The sequence below is a fragment of the Phascolarctos cinereus genome, unplaced genomic scaffold (genome assembly GCF_003287225.1).
Source record: "Phascolarctos cinereus isolate Bilbo 61053 unplaced genomic scaffold, phaCin_HiC Scaffold_9;HRSCAF=440, whole genome shotgun sequence".
Classification (NCBI taxonomy): Eukaryota; Metazoa; Chordata; class Mammalia; order Diprotodontia; family Phascolarctidae; genus Phascolarctos; species Phascolarctos cinereus.
This window is the reverse complement of record NW_027556402.1, coordinates 260,392,974-260,416,045: the sequence shown is the minus strand read 5'-3', so window position 1 is coordinate 260,416,045 and position 23,072 is coordinate 260,392,974. Positions and strand designations below refer to the sequence as shown.

The 23,072-nt window shown below is 49.7% G+C and overlaps 1 protein-coding gene across 6 annotated transcripts in view; it reads right to left on the bottom strand.

The window, feature by feature from the left end:
- Positions 1 to 23,072, bottom strand: part of ANO1 (anoctamin 1) — a 186,609-nt gene that overhangs the window by 32,208 nt on the left and 131,329 nt on the right. For 4 of the 6 annotated variants that reach the window (XM_020970769.2, XM_020970772.2, XM_020970770.2 and 1 more), the window contains 5 exons: positions 21,764 to 21,828; positions 20,778 to 20,912; positions 16,507 to 16,667; positions 3,110 to 3,192; positions 340 to 351 (listed from right to left, as the gene is read on the bottom strand). In XM_020970769.2, coding sequence (XP_020826428.1) covers positions 340 to 351; positions 3,110 to 3,192; positions 16,507 to 16,667; positions 20,778 to 20,912; positions 21,764 to 21,828 — 456 coding nt within the window. The remainder of the gene's footprint in view (positions 1 to 339; positions 352 to 3,109; positions 3,193 to 16,506; positions 16,668 to 20,777; positions 20,913 to 21,763; positions 21,829 to 23,072) is intronic. The other 2 variants (XM_020970771.2, XM_020970773.2) reach the window with 1 other exon arrangement.

The following is a 23,072-nucleotide window of genomic DNA, read 5'->3' as shown; positions in this document are numbered from 1 at the left end:
ACAAGTGCCATACAGCAATCAGAGGAGAAAAGATTAGCCTCAGCATGCCCCAGCAGATGCAAAGATCCTCCTACCCCCACACCCATTCAAAGGCAGGCTCTTGGCTTGGACCAGCTAGAAGAACAGAAAATGAGAATGGAGGACTGAATGTTAAGACAGGCCAATGCTGGTAGGAAAAAGGACAGCCTGGCTACTGGGCAGAGGAGCCATGGAGAAGGGCTCTGTCAGGAAGCAGGAAAGGAAATGAGATGATGGCCGAGCATCAGGGGTGAGCGCAAAGTCCCTTTGTGCAGGGAGACAGGGCGGGAGGAGGAAGTGGAGTCACAAAGAGTTCCAAACCTTGACGGTCTCCTTCATGGATCAGTAAAATGGGGAGAAGAAAGAAACAACAAATTGCAAATTACTTCAACGGGCTAAAAATCACAATGTCTCTTTTTGCCGAGAAGTCAGAAAGCCAGGGAGAGCAGAGATGGAATGGGGGCAAAAGAGATGGCTGGGAAACATTCCACCCTGATGCCTGTCGAATCCCCAGGTCATTGTTTGGGGAATCATCAAAATAAATCATCTTTATATAGTGTTGGAACCTCCCAGAGGATGTGATGTGTTTAAATACTTTGGGCTAATGTGAAGGAAGCACAGGGCTGAGTAATGAGACCCCATATGCTTCTTGCTTCCTGATTTTATCCTTAGCCACTGGTGCCCAAACCTCTGGGGACGTGAAACACCCTAGGCCGCTAGCATCTCACACCTCTCTTGTCTCGCAGTGACTGGGGGGCACAGTGGAGAGAGTGGGCCTACCCAGGAGAAGTCCCCTTTGGAGACACTCGGGAAGTCTGAGGCAACTCAATGGTTTCCATCCTGCCCATCACAGTGTGGTCTAGCTCTATAGCCAGGGGCCCTGGGTTCACCTTCCAGGCCTGCCCCTCAGTAACTGTCTGAGTGCCTTCAAGTCCCCGGGCCACTTTCCTCCCCTCTGTCAAATGAGGGGGGTGGGCCTCCAAGGTCTTGTCCTTTCATCCCTAGGCCTAGGAGCCTATGAAGAAGGAAGGACCCCAGAACTTTGTCTTCTCTGGAGCATCATTTTCCCATTGGGAATTTCCCATTCCCAAGGCACACCAAGGACCAGTGATTTCCTGGTGTGGGATCTTCCTACCAGGACAATGATCCATTTATAACTTGGGGTCTTGGAAGATTAGTTGGCTGAGGTTTTGGTTGCTGTGTCCAGGGCTAGTTAGTGAGTGGGAGAGGTTGGGTTTGGCCCTGCTGACCCCAAATCCAGCACCTCTGTGTCCATTAGACACAACATGTCAAAAATGCTTCAGGACTCCAGAGTCCTAAAGCCATGCCAAGCACAGCTCTGGGGAAAGAGGGACCTTCCCCCAATTCTCCTCTTCTCTTCACCCCAATCAAGTCAAAGAGTCAGACTCTTCCTATCCCTTGTATCTCAACACTTAGCATAGTACTTAGCACAAAGCAACAGCTTAGTAAATATCAGTGGAATCTCATTCCATCAGGCTCCACCTGTTTGTACGTAACCCACATGCATGCCCCCCAACATGTACCCAGTCACCTGGCTTCCCATGACCCATTACTCAAGCTTCCTGCCCACACTATACCCTGCACACATACCTTCCATATGTATTCCCTGGCCATGCGTGTTTTCTGCATGTGTGCCCTCTCCCAATATTGTTGTGGTAACTTATGGAAGAATGTACCCACACAGCAGTGATCATTCCTTGTCCCTGATTTGCCAGGCTGTTGCATTAAATGTCTTTTTTAGGGCAAAGCACTGTGTCTTCTGGAAGGCTGGTAGATGTAAGCACATCAGTAGGGGCTCACAAGCTGTGGCTGTTTGTGAGTAGCAGCCCAGAGAGTGCTACATTTGGGAGAACAACGAGGGGGTGGGTTGGGGGCTACATGATCCCCACAAGACAAATAAAAAAATGGCATAAAATCATATCTGTGCCTCTGACCTCAAGGGTCACTCTCTATCAAAACGGTTGAAATGATCTGTCTGGCTATTTTTAAACACAAAGGAGATTTTTACGTTGTAACCCAAATGTCTTACAGAGTTAAAAAACAACAACAACAAATGAACTACCAAACTCAGATGGTCTGCTATGATGTACAAAGGAGCTCATGAGGTCACAGGGCTGGTGACTGCTGGCAGCTCTGGAGGCCTTGGGGTCTGTGCCAGAAACATTTCGTTTTTTTCTTTTCTTTTTTTTTAGGCAGTTGGGGTTAAGTGACTTGCCCAGGGTCACACAGCTAGTAAGTGTCAAGTGTTTGGTCTGAGGCCGGATTTGAACTCAGGTACTCCTGACTCCAGGGCCGGTGCTCTATCCACTGCACCAGAAACATTTCTAATAAATGATCCCACTCTTTCATCTGACAAGATCTGAGGAAACCAGCAAATAGTGATGAGTCAATGAGGGCCTTTCTCCTGAGCTGCCGGGAGAAGACAGAGCACTCTGGCTTCAAGCCCTCCCATGAAGCCATAATTACACTTTGAATCTTCCCTCCCTTTTTTAGATCCCAAAGGGGCCAATGGGTTTTGTGCCCTTCAGTATTTCCGTCTTCCCCCCACCCCCTCGCCATTAACCACACCCAGTGGTAGAAGCGTTAACCAGTGAGCTGGCCAGAAGGGGGAGGTTTGGGCCTCATTTGTGTGAGCCTTTTGTCTAATATTACCCTGGCAAGGATGGGGGGCACGCCTGGATGGGCGGGCTAGCTTGCACCACATGGCCCAGGCCCTGCTTTTAGCACCTTAACCAGAGCAGCAAGGGAGTCTGAGTATACAGGAATCTCCATGACCACACCAGTGGCTATGGTCTCCCCCTGGTGTGGATGTCCAAAGCATTCCTGCACATACATGGGGCAGGTCTCCCTGGTAACCAAACATGCCTCCAACACATCCAGAAATGAGCTCAGAAACAGACCACAGGGAGGATTTTCCTTCTGCCCTTGGACAAGGATCACTTTACCATCCCATACCACACTCACATAAGGCTGCAGGACAGACAGTATTGTTTTTGGGGACTTACAAATGCCCTAGCAACTGAGAGGAAAGAGAAGCATGCAGATGCAGCCAGCAGCCAGTGGTACCGACCTCTTCCTCCTCGAACCCAGTCAGGTCCCATTTATAGTTGAGCCGCATCTGTTTTCTTTTCCAATGTTCCATAAACATGGCAGCTGGACAGAGTAGAGAAAAAAGGAGTGAGGCAAATTCACAGGCAATTTTGTTAATGTCTATGGCCGTCAAAAGCCACTTCAAGCTGGCTCAGGAGGACCTATTTAGACACATTGGCTGCTGAGGTGGAAATGAGTCACTGGGGCAATCCTCCCCATTAGGCTGGCCCAGGTTAGTTTTACAGTTCTAGGGACCTGGCCTGGTGTGTTTCCAGCCTCACCATCCTCTCAGCCCAGCCCAGCTTCCCAGACCCAGATCTAATGTCAACTCTTTCCTGAAGTCTTCCCTGGCATCTCCCCCTGGAAGCCACCCCCGAAGCACTTTGTTCTCCTCTTAAGGCACTTACCAGCCTCCTTCACAGTCTAGTCATTTTTATCTGTTTTATGTTCCAATTAGTTCCTAAGCTCCTTGAGGGGTGGGGCTGATCTTATGCATCCACCTGCAAGCTCCTTTCCCGTGTGCCCACACACATCTAAGTCTCCCACATCCTTCAAACAATCAAAATCCTTCACTTGACCTTGCTACCCCCTCAACCTTTGCTTTCCTTCCTTTCACTGCTCACTTTTCACTCCCTCGTAGACTGGCTCCCAACACCACCACTTGACTCAAAACTGTTCTCAAGGCCACCAGTGACCTCTTTTCCCAGTCCTCATTCCGCTGGAATGCTCTGCAGTTGTCCAACACTCTTGGTCACACACGCCCTCCTGGACAGACTCTTCCCTTGGCTTCCATGTCATGACCGTTGTGGTCCTCTTTCCATCTGTCTGGATTTTGCTACTTCTCAAGTTCCTTGAATGGGTGGTCATCTGTCTCCTGGCCCTAGCATGGCTGTTGCCCAGGTCTGGATCCTAGACACTCATCTATCTCTTCTCTAGTTATGCACATCTCCATCTTGAAGAACTCACCAATTTCCATGAGTCAGTTACCATCTCTGTGGAGCTGACCTCCAGATCTAGGTATCTTTTTAATTTTTTTTTAAATTTTCACTTTAGTCATGTTGTAAAGAAGAATTAGAACCAATGGACGAAACCATGAGAAAGAAGAAACCAAAAAAAGAGAGAGAGAGCAAATAGTATGCTTTGATCCAGATCTTGCCCTAGTCTCTTCCACTGGAATCTTCTCCTGGATGTCCTATATTTATCTCAAACTCAACCTGCCCAAACTGGGATTCATCATCTTCCCCCCTAACCTGCCCCACTTTAGAATGTCCCTCAATCTCTAGACAGCACCATTACTGCAGCCATCCAGTTCACCACCATGAAGTCTGCCTTGCCTCTCCTCTCCCCCACCCCTCCCCATCCCTATCCAATCAATTGTCAAATCTTCTTTGTTTTTGTGATGACCATTTCTCTCATGTCTGTTCCCTTCTACCCACTCGCATGGATACCCCCCTGTTTCAGGCCCTTAGCATCTCTCTGTTGGTCCACTGTGCCAGCCAACTGTTTCCCCTGCATTTATTCTCTCACATTCCCAGCCTGTCTACACCTGACATATTGATATTTCTAAAGGACAGGTCTGACAATGTCATTCTATTGCACCACTTGTTCTGTAATCTGGCATTTAGGAATCAGATTCCAACACACCTCTCCCATCTTATTTCACATGTTTTTCCTTCATGAATTCCCTGTTCTACCCAAGTGACTAAAGCGCCACTGCTGAAAGCTGGTCTCCGGCTCCTGTCTGTAAGCGTGCCTGGCAGCCATTGCCTGAGCCTGAGATGCCCGATCTCTCCCTGTCAATCCTTTCAGGCTCCTGGAGCTGCCGCAAGGAGGTTACTCCTCCCTTCTCACCAGTCCAAAGGTGACTCTGGGCCCACACTCACTGAACTGTATCAGGGCACTGTGCCAGGCCCCAGAGATGATACAAAAAAAAAAAGAGCCCAAGCAACTGTGCCTGCCCTCCATGAGCTTCAAGTCTTACTTATTGCCAGCTGCCTGACCTTCTCCCCACAAGCTCCAGCTTTGTGTCCTAGCCTGGCTCTTCCCTCTCTCCTCACTCAATTATCTTTCTTTGCCTCGGGCACCTGCTTGGCACAGAGAAGCCTTAAGCCTGGATTGAACTGGAAATGTGCTTCTGTGTCGGTCCATGACATGCCTACTTGCAGTCTTATTAAAGGCAGCCCTTTGAAAGGCGAGCAGCCTCTCCAGAAAGATGGCTCTAGAAGGCAGCTGGGTGTAGTGGCCTGAGGACTTCACATGGCAGCCTGAAATCTGCCTCACTTACCAGCTGTGTGACTCTGGCAAATGGCTTAGATCACTGAGCCTCAGTTTCCTGATATATAAAATGGGAAACACTGACCCAAGCAGGTTGTTATGAGGCTGGAATGAAATAATGTGTGTAAAGGGCTGGGGCAAACCTTAGAGCCCTATAGACATGGGAGATGCAGCCATCACTTTCCCCTGAGCTGCCTTTATCTGCCTGCCTGCATGGAGGCTCTCCCCTGGTTTAGACGGGTTAAGCTCAGGGACTGCAGCTCTGTCTGCTCCCCTGACTCTGGGCTCTCTGCCCTCTCCATATTTTATGGACTCACTTAGCCCATGGCCAGGTGAGGGCAGATGTTAGACACCTGCTGGAGGGAGAAACATCACAAATAGAAGCTTCCTGAGGCCAGGGGCTCTAATGATTATTGTTCTTTGTGACCTAAACACTGGCCATGGTGCCTGGCACAGAGCAGGATCTCAACAAACTCTCGATGGCTTGGTTTTGTGTGGTATGAAGCAAGGTGGGCCCTGGTCAGATTGGGAATGGCATAGCTGGATGAGACCACAACACGCCCAAGGTCACACAGCTAGTTCGTGGCAATTAAGTCTTGTAATCCTGACCTGCTGTTAGGGCTGTGCCAGCTCTTTGGGGGTGTCAGGAATCACACACATGACCTGCAATTCAAGCCAACAACAGGAAAAGCAGGCAAGTGCTACTAACTGGGGCTCAGAAAGGTATAAGAATCAAGATTCAACTCAGGTGTCCCTCGAACCCAGGGACAGTGTCTTCCTGCCCGTCCTCCTCCTTTTCTCCCTTTCTCTGTCCTCCTTCCCTCCCTCCCATCTCACTTCCTTCCCCTCTCTTCTCCCTCTTTCTTTCATATTTTAAGTTTCACTGATGCCCTTGGCTTTTACATTCTAGTCTTTTCTAGAAATCCTCCACTTCAGATCAAACTTTCCCTGATAGAAAAAAAGTCAAACTGTTCAGCAGAAACACCCAGTAAGTGTCACAGATGATCATTTATGACCAGGAGTATGCTGGTACATATTTAATAAATGGCTTTCCAGAAGAAAAAAAAGTAAGTACACACGACACATTTTCAAGGTTATGCTGCACTGGTAAGATTTTCTTCATCACTTTTGTAAGCCTAGACAATTAGCAAAACACAAAAGCAAGCCCTAATCTGTAGTAAGTGTTGATTTCCAAGGTGTAAATGTTCATACCGAAAATTTAACAACTGGCTCTTTAATACCGGAACATACTCCTGCTTAGCACATCCATCTCTGTCCTTGCAGCCCTGCCCCCAATACTGGGGTCCATCCCCTAGTCTGGGGTGGGTTCTCGTTCACTGCAGCTTGGTCACTGGGTTACCTATTACAGATTTCTCCTTTCATTTCGGTTCCTGCCATGATGATCTCTCTGTGGCTACACTAACCTTAAGGATTTTTTCAAGGTCATGTTTAGGATCAATGGCAGAAGCTCAAGCCAGTCCCCATCCCCCACCCTCCTCCCCACTGCTTCCTCAGCAGGTGAATAACAAAGCCTGTAACACTCCAGGAAGTAGGCACTTGGACAAAGGGTGGTCCAACACGTGGGGACAATGTCTTCCATTCAGTCAGTACAGAAACAAAAGTCAGTCTCTGGAGCAGGGGAGCTGGTGTTTATCTGTAGAGCCAAGCTCCTCCCTTTCTGCCATCACCTCTAGGAGGATCTGAAGGAATCCAAAGCCAGCAGGTGAAAAACTCAGGTCATTCAATGCCTCTGGGGCCAGGGGTGGGCACACCTTCCCTAGGCTGGCAGGCCTCGGGCTGGCCCGCCCAGCTGACCAACAGCTCTAATGGTACCTGCCCCAACCCAGACTGGCCCCTTCTAGTGGAAATGTTCATCCTCTCCCGTGACCATCTGGTTGGTTTCCTCAGTATGCCTCCATGTTCCCCCTATGCAATAGCCATGACAACATCCTGTCATGGCTGTCCCCCACTGCACTCCCCAGAGGCCTTGCCATGCGTATCTCAGAGCATCAGAGTTACACCTTTTGGTGTCCAGTAGAAAGGAAGGCCCAGAAGGCAGGACTCTTGTCTTTGTGCCTAAAGTACCTGGTACACAGTAGGGCCTTCATAAATAGTTGTTAAATTGAAATGAGGCACAGAGGGAGGGGAGGAATGGAATGACATCACATTTAGGCCAGATGTTATCACTAAGGAAAAATAACAGATTGCCCAGAGGTCTTACAATCCCTTCCTTCTAGAAGGGTCGGTGTGGCTAGACAACATTTCTTATGAAAAAGATCTAGGGGTTTTAGCTGATCGCAAGCTCAACATGACTCAAGAAAGCTAGCTTAGCATCCAAGATTAGGATCGTGATAGTCTTGTCCCTCTAGAGTGCTGCATTCCGTTTCTGGTGCCACTCTCCAGGAGGAATGCTGATACTCTGGAGGGTTTCCACAGAAAGTCTCATGCATGTGCGGGCTGCCCTCTGATGGCCTCAGAGCATCAGTGGAGCTCTGAGATCCTGGGGTTCTGGGGCCTCCTAAGCTCGGTGGCTCTCACCTGTCCTTAGACTTGGCCTCTTCCTCACTGGAGCTGGAAGGTTGGATTCTTCTAAGCTCTCAAACCTACAATCTTCTTACTGAGTCATGAGAAAAATGACCCATTTAGTCTCCTAATTAGTGTTCACTCCAATTACATCTTTTGCCTTTTAATTATAGTGGAGAAACCACAGTGTGATCTGCCCTAAATCCTCTCTCAGCTCAGGGTGTCTTGGGGTGGGGTGGGGGGATCTAATTTGTTAAATTCCACTCAAGGCTCCAGGATCTTGGGGCAGGCCTTGGGAGAAGAGACACTGTCCCATCTTGGAACATCATTTCTCTAAGGGAGGGACAGATAGATCAAGCCTTTCCCATTGGCATTCAGGTTCCCGGGCTCTAGTGGCCTGACTGACAGTTAACAGCTCATGACCAGACTACAACTTCAGAAAACAGATCCTGAGAATCCCAGCACCTTGGGCTCATCTTATCCAGTCCCATTAGGTAACTCAAAGCATCAAACAGTTTTCAGATGAGAAAGAGAGCATGGCATAATGAATAAGAGGGCAGATTCAACATCAGGAAGAACTGGGTTTAGGTCTTATCTCAGATACTAGCTCTGTGAAAAGAGACAAGAAGCTTTGGTTCTCAGTCTTCCCCACCTCTAATATGGGGCTATGATGCAAGCAGTACTCATCTCCTTGGGTTTTTATTTTTATTTATGATGATCAAAGCAAATACTCTATGGAAAACAGTTTCCCCATTCTTCACGTGCTATGACAAGCACCAGTGATGAGAAGGTGCCATTCCACTCGTGGTTTTAGAGCTGGAAGGGGCCCAGTGGCCATTTAATGCAAGCCTCTCATTTTACAAAGAAGGAAACTGAGGACAGATACTTAGGTAGGGTGGGGGAGGGCGGTTGAGTTAGGATTTGAACCAGGGTCCTCTGATGACAAATCCAGCTTGATTCAAAAGTCACCAGAGGCCACCAATCCAAGGTGAGAGTGATTTGTACAAAATGTCTGTGACTACTATCAATTGTGTCAGCCGAGGGGCCAGCTGGCAACAGCGTGGAATGCAGCAGGCTGGAGGTGATTCATGTGTACCACCCTCAATACCCAGCTTTGTTCCCACAGTGACAGTGAGGTTGGGACCTGCCTCAGACAGTGCTCATCCAAGCCAGGAGTGGGTCTGGGCCTTCTCCTTGTGGCTCTGATAGAAGGGAAGGAGAACAAAGCGGGACAGACAAGCCCAAGGTGTGGGGGGCGGGGAGGAGGAAGGGATCTAACTGCCCCTCTCTGGGTGGGGCTCCCTGAGCATCCCTAGATGTAGAAGGCATTTCTCCTGGGCTTGCAGCCTCCAGCAAGTCAACAGCTTTTTCCTAAATGCCATCTGAAGGAGCTTGAATGCAGCACGGCCATCAGGGTATTCACCTGTCTGCCTTCCCATAGAAGTACCTCTGTCAATCAGTTACTCAACATTTAGTAAGCTCTTAATCAGACAAAGCAGAAAGCGGTCCCTGCCCACCCTCAAGAAGAGACATAGCTACGCCTGCTATGAATGAAGCCAAGTGGAGAAAGGACCAGAACGGGGAGAGACATGAAGCAGGGATCCAGAGAGGAAGCTTTCGGGTAGATGACTGCAGGACACTGAGGGAGAGAAGGGCCCAGGCTCACTGCAGCTCTTCTGCTTGGGTGAGGTGGCTCCCATGTGTGGTCTGCGCTGAGGGTAGGCATCAAAAGCCCCAAGAGCCAAGAAGGACGCCCCATAGCAGTGTCACCACCACACTCTTGACTGTCTGTTCCCACCACCACACCCTTAAGGAGTGGATAGAAAGCCTTTTTTTTCCATTTGTCTAATTTCCCCCTGGTGACCTGTCAATACATGCAATTCTGAGCCTGTGATGGCTTGCTGAAAGTACACACTGATGAAATGCCTGCTATGTGGAAGCTGGTGTGATGCGGAGAGAAAGAAAAAGAATCATTGTGTCCCTGTCCTAGGGGAGCTTACATTTTCCTGGAGGGAATGTGGTAGAGCTACAGACTGTAGAACCCCAAGACTGAAGGGGTCAGGACAAAGGGGAAAAGCAGGAGAAGTTTCCTAAAACAATTTGAGGAGAGTGTTTATAGATAGGAAGAGTATGGAAGGCTTCATGGAGGAAGTGGCATTTCAGGTTGGCCTTGAAGAAGGAGAAGGATTCTGAACAGATGCAGGGTGTGCCAGCCCATGGAGCACACTGGAAGCTGCCCTTCCTGGTACCTGCTTCGGTCCAGGTGGTGGCACCATGCTGGGAGGACTGGGCAGTTCAGCACAATACAGCAAGCCCTGAGCAGTCCCTCAGTCCTTTTCCCTTTCCGGAGACAACAGCAGGGGTATGGGGATTATGTCAGCTAAAAGAAGAGACAGCTTTTGGCTCCTCTTGGTCCCCTTTGCCTGGACTCTTCTCCATGGTAAGGAGAGTCATGCTGTCTCCAGACCTAATGAAGGATGTGGGGTGGGATGGGCAGTGCCCTTTGCCCTGACCCTGATGCTGATACCCTGGAAAGTATGAATTCCACAAGTGAAGCTTATGCCTGGATCCCTGGAGGCCTTTTATATTTTGTGTTTCTTTTTCTGAGTAGGCAACATCAGGTTGGTTGTACATAGGCTTAGAGGTTACCTTGGAGAGGTCTGGCAGTTCTGGTTTCTAAATGACTGTGAGCAGCTAGGTGGCACAGTGGATAGAGCACCAGCCCTGGAGTCAGGAGGACCTGAGTTCAGATCCGGCCTCAGACACATAACACTCACTAGCTGTGTGACTCTGGGCAAGTCACTTAACCCCAAATGCCTCAAAAAAAAATGACTGTACCTGGCACATGGCAGCGGAAGTCTCTGCGTCAAAGAGGATGGCCAGCAGCAAGAGGATTGGCCAAAGCCTCACATTTTACCTGCAGAAATGTACTGGGAGTTTGGACAGGGTAAAGCTGAGGTGAAATGAAAGACATCTAATTAGCAGTCCGGTAACTGCTTTATGTTCTAAGGGAGCTTAAGTCTCAGCCCTCAGCAAATTGATCAGTAGTTAGAAGTCAAGTTACTTGATCTCAGACAAGGAAACATTAAAAATAGATACATTTCAGAGACATTGTTTCTGAAACATATCCGTTCAAGAAGATAAATTACATTGTGCTTAAATGCTCCATAGATAAGGAAATAATGTCACTGTATGTTATTCATAACACTTCCCACTCTTCATGTTAACTCTATAAATCTTTATGTTTTAAGTGTGTTTCTTATAAGTAATTAATGGTTAGGTTTTGCTTTTTTATCGATTCAACCACTGTCCTCTATTTTATTGGCAAGTTCTATCCATTCACATTTACAGTTATAACTGAGTTTGTTTTTCTTTCCATTAAATCCTGTTAAAATATTTCTTTTCCTCCCACTCTTCCTTACTTCACTTGCAGTTAGCTAGAGTCTGAAGAGGAGACTCTGAGCCAATAATTTAGTTAAGAAGAAAAAAGGGCAACAACAGATATAGGGCCTTAAACACAGGATGTGGTAGTTTAGATCTGACATGACTGGGGTTGTGTCCACCCACTTTGCACCCAAATTTTCTACAGGCCACTTGTGATTTGGTCAACATGGGCAGTCTCTCCACTCATACTAACTAATATCCCTTTGTATCATTTAATGGAGATTTTTTTGAAAGTCGATATGGTGCAAAAATTCAACTCCTTAACTTGACTGGAGATGAGTCCTTCAGTTTCTAGCTGGGTGAGCCCTTTAGATGGCAGACACAGTCTATCATGGACAGTAGCTGCAGACTTTCCAGCTGCACCTTCCAGAGGTGGTACTCAATGTGGGGTTGTGCCCCCTATACCATAATGAGACCTCAAGGACACGTACTCAAGGAGGATGCCATGAAGACTAGTTAATTACACAAATCTGGTGAATTCTGTCCAAATCATCCCTGAGGCAAGTCTATGCTGACAATCCCACTGCAGGCTTCTGAAGAATGCCGATAATGAAGCCTCCAATTTCTATGGCATTTTGAAGATTTGATTAATTGATTCACAAACAATTCCCTCATAGAGACTCTGAAGCAGGCCATTCAAGGATTAACACTTCTGTTTTACAAAAGAGGAACCGAGACTTCAAGAAATCAAGTGATATGTCTAAGGGTCTAAATGTAAGAGCTGAGACGCCACCTTAAGCCTCCTAACTCCAAGCTTACAGCAAGTGGCCACCAAGGAAAAGAGGCAAAAGAGAAGGAGGGGACAAGCTGGGAGAAAGGAATTTAGGATCTTGTCTCTGGCTGGGCCACTCATTAACTGTCTGAGCTCAAACAAATTCTTTCTAGTCTTGAGTCTCCTTCTGTGAAAAATGAAGTAGTCAAATGAAACCAGCCTGTATCTACTTTGTATATCATCATATATGCACATGTTGTTTTCCCCAATAGAATGTGAACTCCTTGAGGGCAAGGGCTATGGCAGAAGCTAGCACAAAGCCTGGCACAGAGTAGGTACTTAGGTACCTCTTGACCCCTGCCTGTCTGTGCTTGTCTATGGTAGGAGAACCTCTGCAGGAGCTGATGTGTGGGTAATCTGGGGGGCCCTGGGAGAGTGTCTTTGTGTGCTCACTTTGCAACAAACAACCCTAGGTTTTTAATCTGCCTGCCTCAGAGATCCTGCTGTTCTCAGAGGATGGCCAGGAACAGCTTGCTTCAAAATGAAGCAGTCCCTGTAGAAAGCCAAGCCCCCAGGGCCTCATTCGACCCTGAATCTTCACAGATGTGCTCAGCAGGCTTCTCGATGGCATGCCACAGACCCAGGAACATGGAGGTGCAAATACACTTTCAGAAAGCTACCAGTGACTGGGCTGCAGCCTAGCTTCTAAGGGCTCTCCACCTGGGGGTGGCCTTTCTGCAGTGTTTAAGTCTGCAGCCCTTGGGTAGCCAGGTGGCTTCAGCCTGAGGTTTCCAGAGCCTGGATGAAGCCTTTCATGCCTGAGCTTGGTGTTTGTTTCCTCTCCTCCCTGGGGACCAGTCACTTATGAAGTAGTACCAGGAGCTAGAGAAGACAGGGAAAGTCAAAAACCCTGAGGCTTTTTTGTGACTAGAAACTTCTATCATTTTGAATTTTATAAAAAGTGGTGCCATTTTTATCCTGGTGGAGTGGCCAGCTGCATCTTTAGAGGACAATTCCATCAGTCAAGGAGGAGGGGCACAATGAAAACAGGGGCACATTCTCGATTCCATTTGTCCTTAAGAGTGAGCCCACAAAGCCTCGATGGGGAGCAGACCCCCGTCCCAAGGCAGCCTCTTCCACTTTGGGAGAGCCCTCATTGTTAGAGAAGGCCTGCCCATCCCAAGCCTCAATCTGCCTCTGCAGTCTGCCCCAGGGTTCCTAGTTCTACCCTCTGGGGCTAAACAGAAGAACCCTAGACCCTACCCACAGGATGTCCTTCAAAGATCTAAAGATAGCTCTCCTGTCTCCCCAGCCCCTTTCCTGGCCTAAACGCTCCCAGTTCCTTCAACTGGTCCTCATGTGCCATTGTCTCCAGGAAGTTCACCATCCGGGCTGCCCCCATCGCTCTGATCTATCAAAGGAAGGTGATGCCAGCCTTCCACCAACCCCCACACACAGTCAGCTATTCCTTTCAAATTCACAAAGGGCAAAGGCCTGAGGCTCCAGCACATCTGGGTAGAGAGAGCTCTGAGGGATAATTCCCATCCATTCCTTTGTTTATTCACTCACTCCCTCACTCACTCAACAGGCATTTGTGGAGGCTCCCCTCATGCAGATGAGGGCTGAAGATTAGAGCTTAGTAGGGGCAGAGGCCAGACAAGGACTAGGAGGCCTATAACTCATACAAGGGGTGATAGGAAAGGGAAACAGGGGCCTAGGTGCATGGCTGGGAGTGGTCTAGGGGAGCACCTCTGCATTTGGGCCTTTCTCCTCCTAGCCAGCTGGCTCCTCGGAAGAGCACCTCCAGGAAAGCCCAAGAGTTTCCCATTGGTTGCTGTTTATGTTGTTCTTGGACATCAGCTCTAGGGTGACAATGAACCTTTGGGCTTTGGAAGGAGCTGAGCTGTATTCTCAGCTGGTCTTCGGCTCTGTTACTCTACAAAGTGGAGGGGTTTGGTGAAGGAATGAATGCAAGGACACTCGTCTTCCTTTCTCCTCTTCTCACATCACTCAGACATCTCCCTTCACTATCCCTTCCTTCACCTCTGTCTCACAGGAGGATGTAGCTCTTCTCCTTCCCAAGGCAAACTCCTCGACACGCACAAGGGCTCTCATCCCTTTCCATCTTCTCTGGTAGATTGCTTCCTCTATCAACTCTATTCTCCAACAAATCTTCAATTTCCCAGCCAACTATCTCCTTCTCTGCTGCCTTCATTTCCTCTGTTCTTACAAAACCCTCATTTGGTCCAAGCAAGCCCACCGACTAGCATCCTGTGGGGCTCATTGCCCTCCTAAACTCTGTGAGAAAGCCAGTGCACATCCTCCTCTTTTCTCACTCCTCTCTATTACTTCTATGATCAAATAGCCCCCTGACCTCTGCAATCACTAACCAACATTGCCGTCTCCAAAGTTCCCATGATCTCTCCGTGCCCCTTTCTCAAGCCTCCTCTCTGCAGCCTTCCACACTGGAGATCACCTTCTGTTCCCAACATGCTTGACCCTCTTCTGATTTGGGTCATGAGGTTGTCTCCTGGTTTTCCTCTTCCCTGTGTGACCCCCCTCAGCCTCCTCTGCTGCTTCTTCATCTAGGTGATGCTTATTAACCGTGGATGGCCCCCAAGTTTCTATCAAGGCCCATGTCTCTTTTCCCTCCATATTATTACACTTGGTGATCTCATCAGCCCCAAGGATGTCAGTCTCTATGATGTCAATATCCATGTCTAGCCTTGACCCATCTGACCTGGAGTCACACATCACTGACTACTTCTTGGATATGGGAAATCGGATGCACCTTGAACTCAACAAGTCTAAAACGGAACTCCTTAGCTCTTCCCAGCCGGCCCCTCCCTCCCTGCTGCAGCCAGCCCTTCTCTCTTCCAAAGCTGTGTATTCTTGTGGAGGGCCCCATCATCTTCCTAAGTCACCAGGCTGGCTCACCTCCAACTTCTCTCTCACACTGGTTTTACATGTCCAGTCTGGTGCTAGATCCTATGGTTTCTACCTTTGCAACATCTTTCACAGATAGCCCTTCTCTCCATTCACACAGGCCCTCATCACCTCATGCCTGGATTATCACAATGGCGGCCAGTACGATAGTGGCCGGGTGGGTCTGCCCATCTCTCTCTGCTCCAGTCCATGCAGTTCCCAGTGATCTTCACAAATCACAGGTCTAACCATGTCTCACACACACACACACACACACACACACACACACACACACACACAATCACCTCAGTGACCTTCAGTGGGTTCCTATTATCTCTAGAATCAGATATAAAGTCCTATTTCGCTTTTATGACTTTTCAAAACCTTCTGGTCTCCTTCAAGACTCAACTTCACTGCCGCTGCCTATTCCAGGAAGCCTTTCCCAGCCCCCCCCATGAGATCGCCTCACTTTACACTGTGTGTGTTTTGTATGCACACCATTATTTATATGCAGTCTCCCCCTTTAGACTGTGAACTCCCTGAGGGAACCTTTTAGCTTTTCTGTATATCCCCAAAGCTTAGCATCCCCAGCACATAGCAAGTGCACGTATTTTAATATCATTCAACACTCTGAATAAGTGGAGACTTGAGCTGTGTGGGATTTCTGGCACAAGCAGGCACGATTCACTGTCCCGGAGTGAGGGCATTCCATAGGATGACGTGGAAGTGCCACCATACCTTCCCATCTCTGGGCCTCAGCGGCCTTAGCTACACAAACAGCCAGGAGATTTCCCAGGACCAGGCCAGCCCTGAGAGCTTGCTTTAGTAGCTCCTGAGCACTGTAGCAGCAGTCCTCCTGTCCACCTGAAGACAGTGACTGCTGCTGTGGGGCCACAGAGATCAGGCCTTGGGGGCTCCCTCCCCTCCCCTGTGCCCAAGGTGCTGAAGATGAGAGGTGGCACCATGGTCCCCTCTGTGCAGAACAGAGGCTGGGGAGGGGGCATTGATCAGGGGCCCAGGGACCCTTAAGTGGGGGATGTGACTCACTCCCCAGCCCTAGAGTTTCCAAGCAGGCTGTGCTTTCAGTGTAGTTCACAGGACCATAGACTTAGAACAGAGGGACTACCCAGGTCATTTGGCCCAACCTCTCATTTGACAGATGAGGAAACTGAGGCCCAGGAAGACACTAAAGGGATTCACCCAAGGTCACACAGATAGTGTGGGACTGAGCTGGGATTAGAACCTAGGTCTTTTGACTACAAACCTAGCAATTTCCCTCTGAACCATATGTAAGCCCCTCCTAGGCATGTCAGTAAGCCCCTGCTGGTCTCCTTCATTGTCATCAGAGGCAAAGGCCTCATGTGGGCCATTTCAGGAGGAGAGAAACAAGATGAAATACTGTGGCCCCCTCTGAAGGGGCCAAGGCAAACCAACGTAGGATGCTTACCCTGGGGCTCCTCCAAGGACCCAAATCAAGGCTGGGCCCAGGACCTACTTACCCCACAGAGCCATGAAGACAGAGAAGAAGACTGTGGCCGGGTTGTCAAAGAAGTGGCTAGCTCGTGCAGTGGCACAGGCTGAACTCAGTTTCCAGTAGCTGCATGTCTGGTCACACAGGGGGCACATGGTGATGTTGTTACGCTGGTCACACATCTCCATGCTGGAGAAAGATGGGAAGGAGACATGAGGAGTATCATCCAGCACAGTGGAACAGGGCAGGGCTTCTTGCCTGGGTGTCTGGGTGGGGGACTCTCTAGCTCTCAGAGCCTTCTTTCTCTACCCTCCCCTTCCATGATGGGGCGAGGCACCAGAATCAGTATCAGCTGGAGATGGGAGGGGAGGATGGGGAGCAGGACCAGAAGGAAGCCTACCCTTCACACTGCTAGCCAAGAGCTAGCCTCACCAGACATGGCCCCCTCCCCCCTTTACTCTCACCTTGGCCCTCTTCTGAACCCCTCCCAACAAAATGGTCTGGCTGCAAACACTCCACTTGTCGCCTGTGATGCTGAGGACAGGTAAGGACGAGTGCAAGGAAACTCCAGGAAACCACGGAGGACAATCCATGGACCATGCACTAGCTTCAGTGGGGGTGGGGCAAACCTGCATGTCATCCCTTTAGGGAACATCTCCCTGTCGGTGCAGATGGTTAGGAGGGGCCACAAGAGGCCGAGGATTTACTAAGGACTGGCACGTGAAGAATCGCCCACCAATGGGCATCAGGGCTTCCTGACTCTGGCTGGACCTCTGCCCCACCACAGCTAATAGCTATCTGCCTTTACTGTTAATTGTCATTATTATCAATTGGTGACATTTCTGTGGAGCTCCAAGGTTGGTGAGACACTTAACAGACTCTCGTTTGGTTCTCATAACAACTTTGTGAGGCAGGTGGTATTCTCTTTTCCATTTTACAGGTGAGGAAACTGAGGCTGTGCCCAAGGTCACATGTTAGCCAGCTCCCTCTGGAACGGGCGGTCTGCCCATCATGAAATACCCGATGACTGCTCCAGCCCTCAGAGCAATCTTGAACTTCCTCCCTCTTTCCACTGGTCATTTGGGGAGGGGTGGGGGTAGAGCGCATCTCTGGCCTTCGTGTCTGACATCATTCCTGTCATCTTTGCCATAAAGCACTGGGGAAGGGGGTCCTGGGGGATGGGCATATTGGCCTGTTTTCTTCTCTCCAAGGTACTTGAAAGTCTCAGCTGGATTACCCACCACACTTGGAGTAAAGGCCTGCACTGTAGTCCTGCCTCAGACCCTTAGGAGCTAGGTGACCCTGGGAAAGTCACTTAACCTCTGAGCCTCAGTGTCCTCAGCTGTCAACCCTCACAGGGTTGTTTATTATGTGGCTCACATGAGCTAGCGCGCACAAAATACTCTGCACAACTTATGAGTGCAGCATAATAGTCAGCTGTGCTTCTGATCACCTAAACGCATGAGCAGAAGCAGCCGCTGCCTGGAGAGTGCCTGGTGGCTGAAGCCCACGGCCTCATGAGGTCGCCCCACCTGCCCCTAGACTCTGTGTATCTTGGCTTCTCCTTTTCCTTCCTTGTTTCTTTTCCTCCACGAGGTTTTGTTCTGAGTTTCAGCTTTAATGAGCTCTGCAGAAAGGATCTCTTTTATTCTACAACTGAGGTGATGTAGAAAGAAAACACTGGCCTAGCATCTCCGGTGGCCAGGCCCATCTCGCCATCCATGCTCAGCTTTCTTTAACTCCAAGAGACTTTGCTTTAGTTTCTTGGCCAAACAGACCACAGGCAGAAAAACTCAGCTTCTTGGACAGGGATGAACTGCCCCCCCCTTAAACCCTGGGGCCCCCTCCCTTGTGCCCTCACCCTTCTCCCCATCCCAGAGTCACTCCTGGCCCAGGACAAGGGAGGGGGGGGGCAGGTAGAGTTGGCAGATGTCAGGAACTTCACACATTATTCAGAAAACGAGCCCGAGCCAAGCTGACTTTTGCCAACCTCCACTGGAGAAGAGAAACCACGGAATTCCTAGGCTACCGGGTGAGAGCCGGACCGCTCATCAAAGGGCAGCTCTACCTCCAGCCTCCTGGGTTTGACACTGAAAGCCTTTCCCATACTGGCTCTGCAGACCTGCCCCAGTTTAGTGCATGGCCTTTACACCCATTGGGGCGTTTTCAGGTTCCAGCCCAATGGGCTGGCTTGCTGTGCCCATGGCTCCTCAGCTCTGCCTCTGGGAATCCTCTGCTTCTCTGAAGGCTCAGCTCCTGGGAGCCCTCCCCCAGGAAGCCCTTTCTGATCACCCCAGTGCCAGCCACAAGTGACTCTGATTGGACTCAGGGAGGCACCACGGCCCGGGGCTCAGGTCCGACTTCTAACATAGAGCAGCTGCGTGATCCGAAGGAAGGGACACCTCTTCAGTGGCCTGGCACCTCCCAAAGAAAGGGCAGTGGTGTCTGGGCTCCCCCACCAGTGAGGCCACAGGGCTCAGCACTCAGTCCCTCCCCCCACTGCTCCCAGGCTGAGGCGCACACGAGGGACCGCTTGTTAAGTGCTTGTCACAGTGCGGTGCCTGGTGAACAGCAGGTGCTCAATGAGGCTTGCTCCTCTCCCTCCTTATGGGCTCACCTGGCCCAGCTGACCCATTCGGTAGGTGAACAAACTGAGGCCGAGGGAGTAGACCAAGGTCACGCTTGTTAAGTCAGGGTCTCTAAATGGCCACAAAACTGCTCCATAGAACCAAAGAGCGGCTGAGTTGGGGACACCAGACAGCCTTGTCCAAACTGTAGCTGATCCAGAATTCCCCAACAACACAGCTATTGAGGGGGCCCCCTGCCTCAGCTTGCAGCCCTTCAGTGACAGGGAGCTCATCACCTCCTGAGGCAGCCTGGCCCACACTGGGATGGCTCTCTTTCATTTGTAGGAGGTTCTTCACTAATATCAGGCTGATTTTTATAACATCCATCCCTTGGCCCCTGGCTATGCCCTCTGGGGCCAAGTAGAAGCTAGCTATCACTAAAAGGACATTTTAAAATTTAATTTAATCTAGTTTTTGCAAATGTAGAAAATAATTTCAAAAGGATGAAAATGATGCCAGGAGGTCAGAAAGGGGAATGCTAAGCCACTTACTACATGCCAAGCAACGTGCTCAGTATGAAGGGCAGTCCCTGATCTCTAGGGAGCTTCCATTAGCATGAAGCACAATGCACCTATCGGGCAGTGGTGGCCAGGTTTGAATGGTGATGGGAGCCATAGGGGAGCAAGGGGATACTGATTTCCAAGAACAACACCACTACTGAGGTGGCTGCTAGAAGGAAGATGCTCAAGCCTTGCCAACCTTGCATGGAAGCAGGCAGCATACAGTAGGTCAGAGACTCCTGAAGCAGGAAGCACACAGTAGGGTGCAGACCCCTGGCTTGGGAGCCTGAACTCCTAGCTCTGCCCCTCACATCCCAACGCCCTCCCCCTTCCTGCTTTGGTTTCCCTGTGTGTAAAACAAAGGGCTTGGATTCCATGGTCTCAAACTAAATACTTGCACTTGGATAACTTCAGACCTGGCCAAATCACCTTCCCCGGTGCCTTGAGCAGCCTCATAGGTCTTGGTGCACCTCCCAGGACACGTGAGAGCTTTGCCTTTGAAAGGAGATACCCAACACTAACCCTGACCTTGACACCTAACCTGTGCTCAGACACATGGTTTCTGTAAAGTTCCCCCAATGACTGGGCTGATAGGCCAGGGGGTAGGGGAGGGAAGCAGAGGTGTGCTGGATGCAGGGAGGAATGAAGACTTTGGGATTCTCCCTGGCCTGCCCCCAAACTTCACAGGGAGGCAGTCACTCTCAGAGCACCTGGTGCCTAAATTCTTTTAAAAAGAACTATACAAAGATGAAAATAGGTCACATCTTTGATCTGTCTCCCGATTGACGGTAAAATTTATCATGAAGGCCTCGTGCCCAGGAATAACTTTCATCCTCTCAATGCAGATATTGAGCTGCTTGGTATGCTTCCTTGGACCAGTCTCTTTTTTTTTCCTCATGAGGGATGGAATGACACTTGGGAATTTGGGGATGAAGCACTGACCCCTGGAACCATAGGATCATGAGGTCTTAGGAGGTGGCTGAGTCCAATCTCATTCAGAGGTGAGGAAATTCTGGTCTAGGGAGAGGACTTGCCCCCAGGACAGAGGTCATAAGTGGTACAGCCCAGGGGTTGAAGCTGGGTGCTCAGACTCTAAGATTGAGTTCTAGGGATCGTCTCAGGACCTGTGATTGAATTACACACTTTCAAGGTGATTATTGTCTTTGGCCTACCTGGGTATGTTTCCATCAACGGTGAGACACCCATAGAGGAACACAACGACACCAACCATGGAGGCGGGGATGAGCATTTGAGTGTACACGCCCAGCCAGGCGAAGTACAGGCCGACCTTCTCTCCAAAATACTTCCTGGAACCAACGAGGGGGAAAAGGGCTCAGAGAAAGAGCTAATGCCCCAAGTCGGTTGTGAGAAGTGCCCCCATGCCCCATTCATCTTCTAATGCTGGGCTGCCGTTTCAATGGTGGAGAATGGGGTGCAGAGCATGGCATGAGTCTTTCTTGGAAATGTTTCCTCCCTCTCTCCTTCTCCCTTCCTTTTCCTCCCTCTCTCCTTTTCCTCCCTATCCCTTCTCCTCTCCCTCTCCTCTCCCATTTTCTTGAGTCTTGCTGATACACAAACAGGCTTCTGGCTTCCTGAGCTGGCTGTCCCAATCCTCCCTTTTTCATTCTCCTGAGAAGAATCTTGTTTAGAAGAACAAGATAAGAGAGTTCCCCAGCCCTCCTTCTCTGCTGTGTAAGAGGTGACTCTGTCCTGCTGTCCTCCATGCATGTGTCACCTCCCTCATAGAGAGCTAGGTGAGATGCTAAGAGCTGGCAGGCCTGGAAAAGAAGAAGGGCATCAAGAAACAGGAAGGGGAGGAATTCTTTACAGTAAGTGAGGTTTTCCTTTGAAGTCCATTGTCTATCTTGAATAAAGACTTAACAGTCTCTAGGTCAGTCTTAAGTCACCTCAGGCTAGATTGCACAGCCTAAGAAAAACCACCAAATTCTGAGAAGAAGATGGGTTGGTTGCTATAAGCCACAATCTCTTTCAAGTTCCAACAGATTCCAAGGTGGAATGTAGCTCTAGGTACAAGGCAGATCTGAAATACATGTCTCTCACTGGGAGGTGGATCTGATGACTACCAGTGACCCTAGCCCATTTTCCCATGACCTCTGGCTGGAGAGGCAGGGCCCACTCAAGGCCAAGTCGACCTCACCTGATCAGGTGGATTGGCTGGTACTTGTAGAAGGCCCCATAGGTGGCCCACTCCTCACACAGAATCTGGAAAACAAAAGGGGTTAGGAAGGAGAGGAAATCACATTACCAGCTTTTCTTGTGTACTTGGAAAGACAAGGCAGCCAGGCACGGAAGGCACCAACGGTAGGAGGCGTACCTGGAGGGCTAGAGTTAGCATCTTGGATCATTTCTAGGTGGCTATGGGACAGTGCAAAGTCGGCGGGTGCAGTTTCTCGAGGCTGGCTATGGCCTCAGGAAGACCCAGGTTCTTGTGCTGCTCCTGACCCAGAACAGCTGTATTTTAACTTGTCTGAGCACAGACAAGTGGCCAGTGGGCATCAGTGGATGAACTTATGCACTGGGACTTCTCCTACCCATGAAACTGCAGCTCAGGACTGCACCCACCAGCCCTGGGTGGAAAAAAAATGGGCTTTTCATTGGAAATTGTGGTTTTCCTATACTTCAGTCCCTTGAGTGCACCCACGCTCTCCATGAGAAACAGCAGAAAAAGCTTGTTGGTAGGGGGACAGCCACATTGGTACATCCTTCAGGGCAAAAAGAACATGGCTACATTTCTCTTGGGAGAGCTGGCAGGATTATTTATAGCCCTTAGGAAAAACGTCCACGCGCACACACACACACACACACACACACACACAAGCGAGGCTAACTACTGTCACCCCTCTGACCCTGTGGAATGGGACACTCGCCTTTCAGGGAAGGGCTCTGTAGGAAGGAGAAGACTCTGGCCTGGGTGGGGTGGGGGCGGGGGAGGGGGGGGAGAAAGGCTTTCCAAGCTTTTGTACTATTCTCTTCATCCTTAGAAGGCTGGCCACCAGATGAGGGATGTTGCAGGCTACAGAAACCTACCAGGATTCAGGTGTGTGCTGGGACAAGGGCCTCAGTCTGGATGAACCAAGGACAAACTGAAATGTATTCAAGGGATTTCAACCTCACACATTTCAGTACGACCCATGATGGTCGTTCTGTCTGCCCTCCATTCAACGTTCCCAAATGCTTAGCCACTGGGCCATCCAGTAAAGATGCACTGAATTCATGAGAGACCAGGGCTGTTTGGGCTCCACTTTCTTTCCAGCAGGGCTATCGCTGGTTGCAGTCCTAAGAGAAGGAACCTCCTCACAAGTGGCCACAAAACACTTTTTGTGATGCCTAAGTACTGCCCAGAGCTGGCCCTGGAGGAAACAAGAGCTTCATTCTCCACCAGGTGAATGGATTCATTACAAGAAATTTCAAAAAGAGGAGAGATTGGCACATGGGTGTAGATGGGC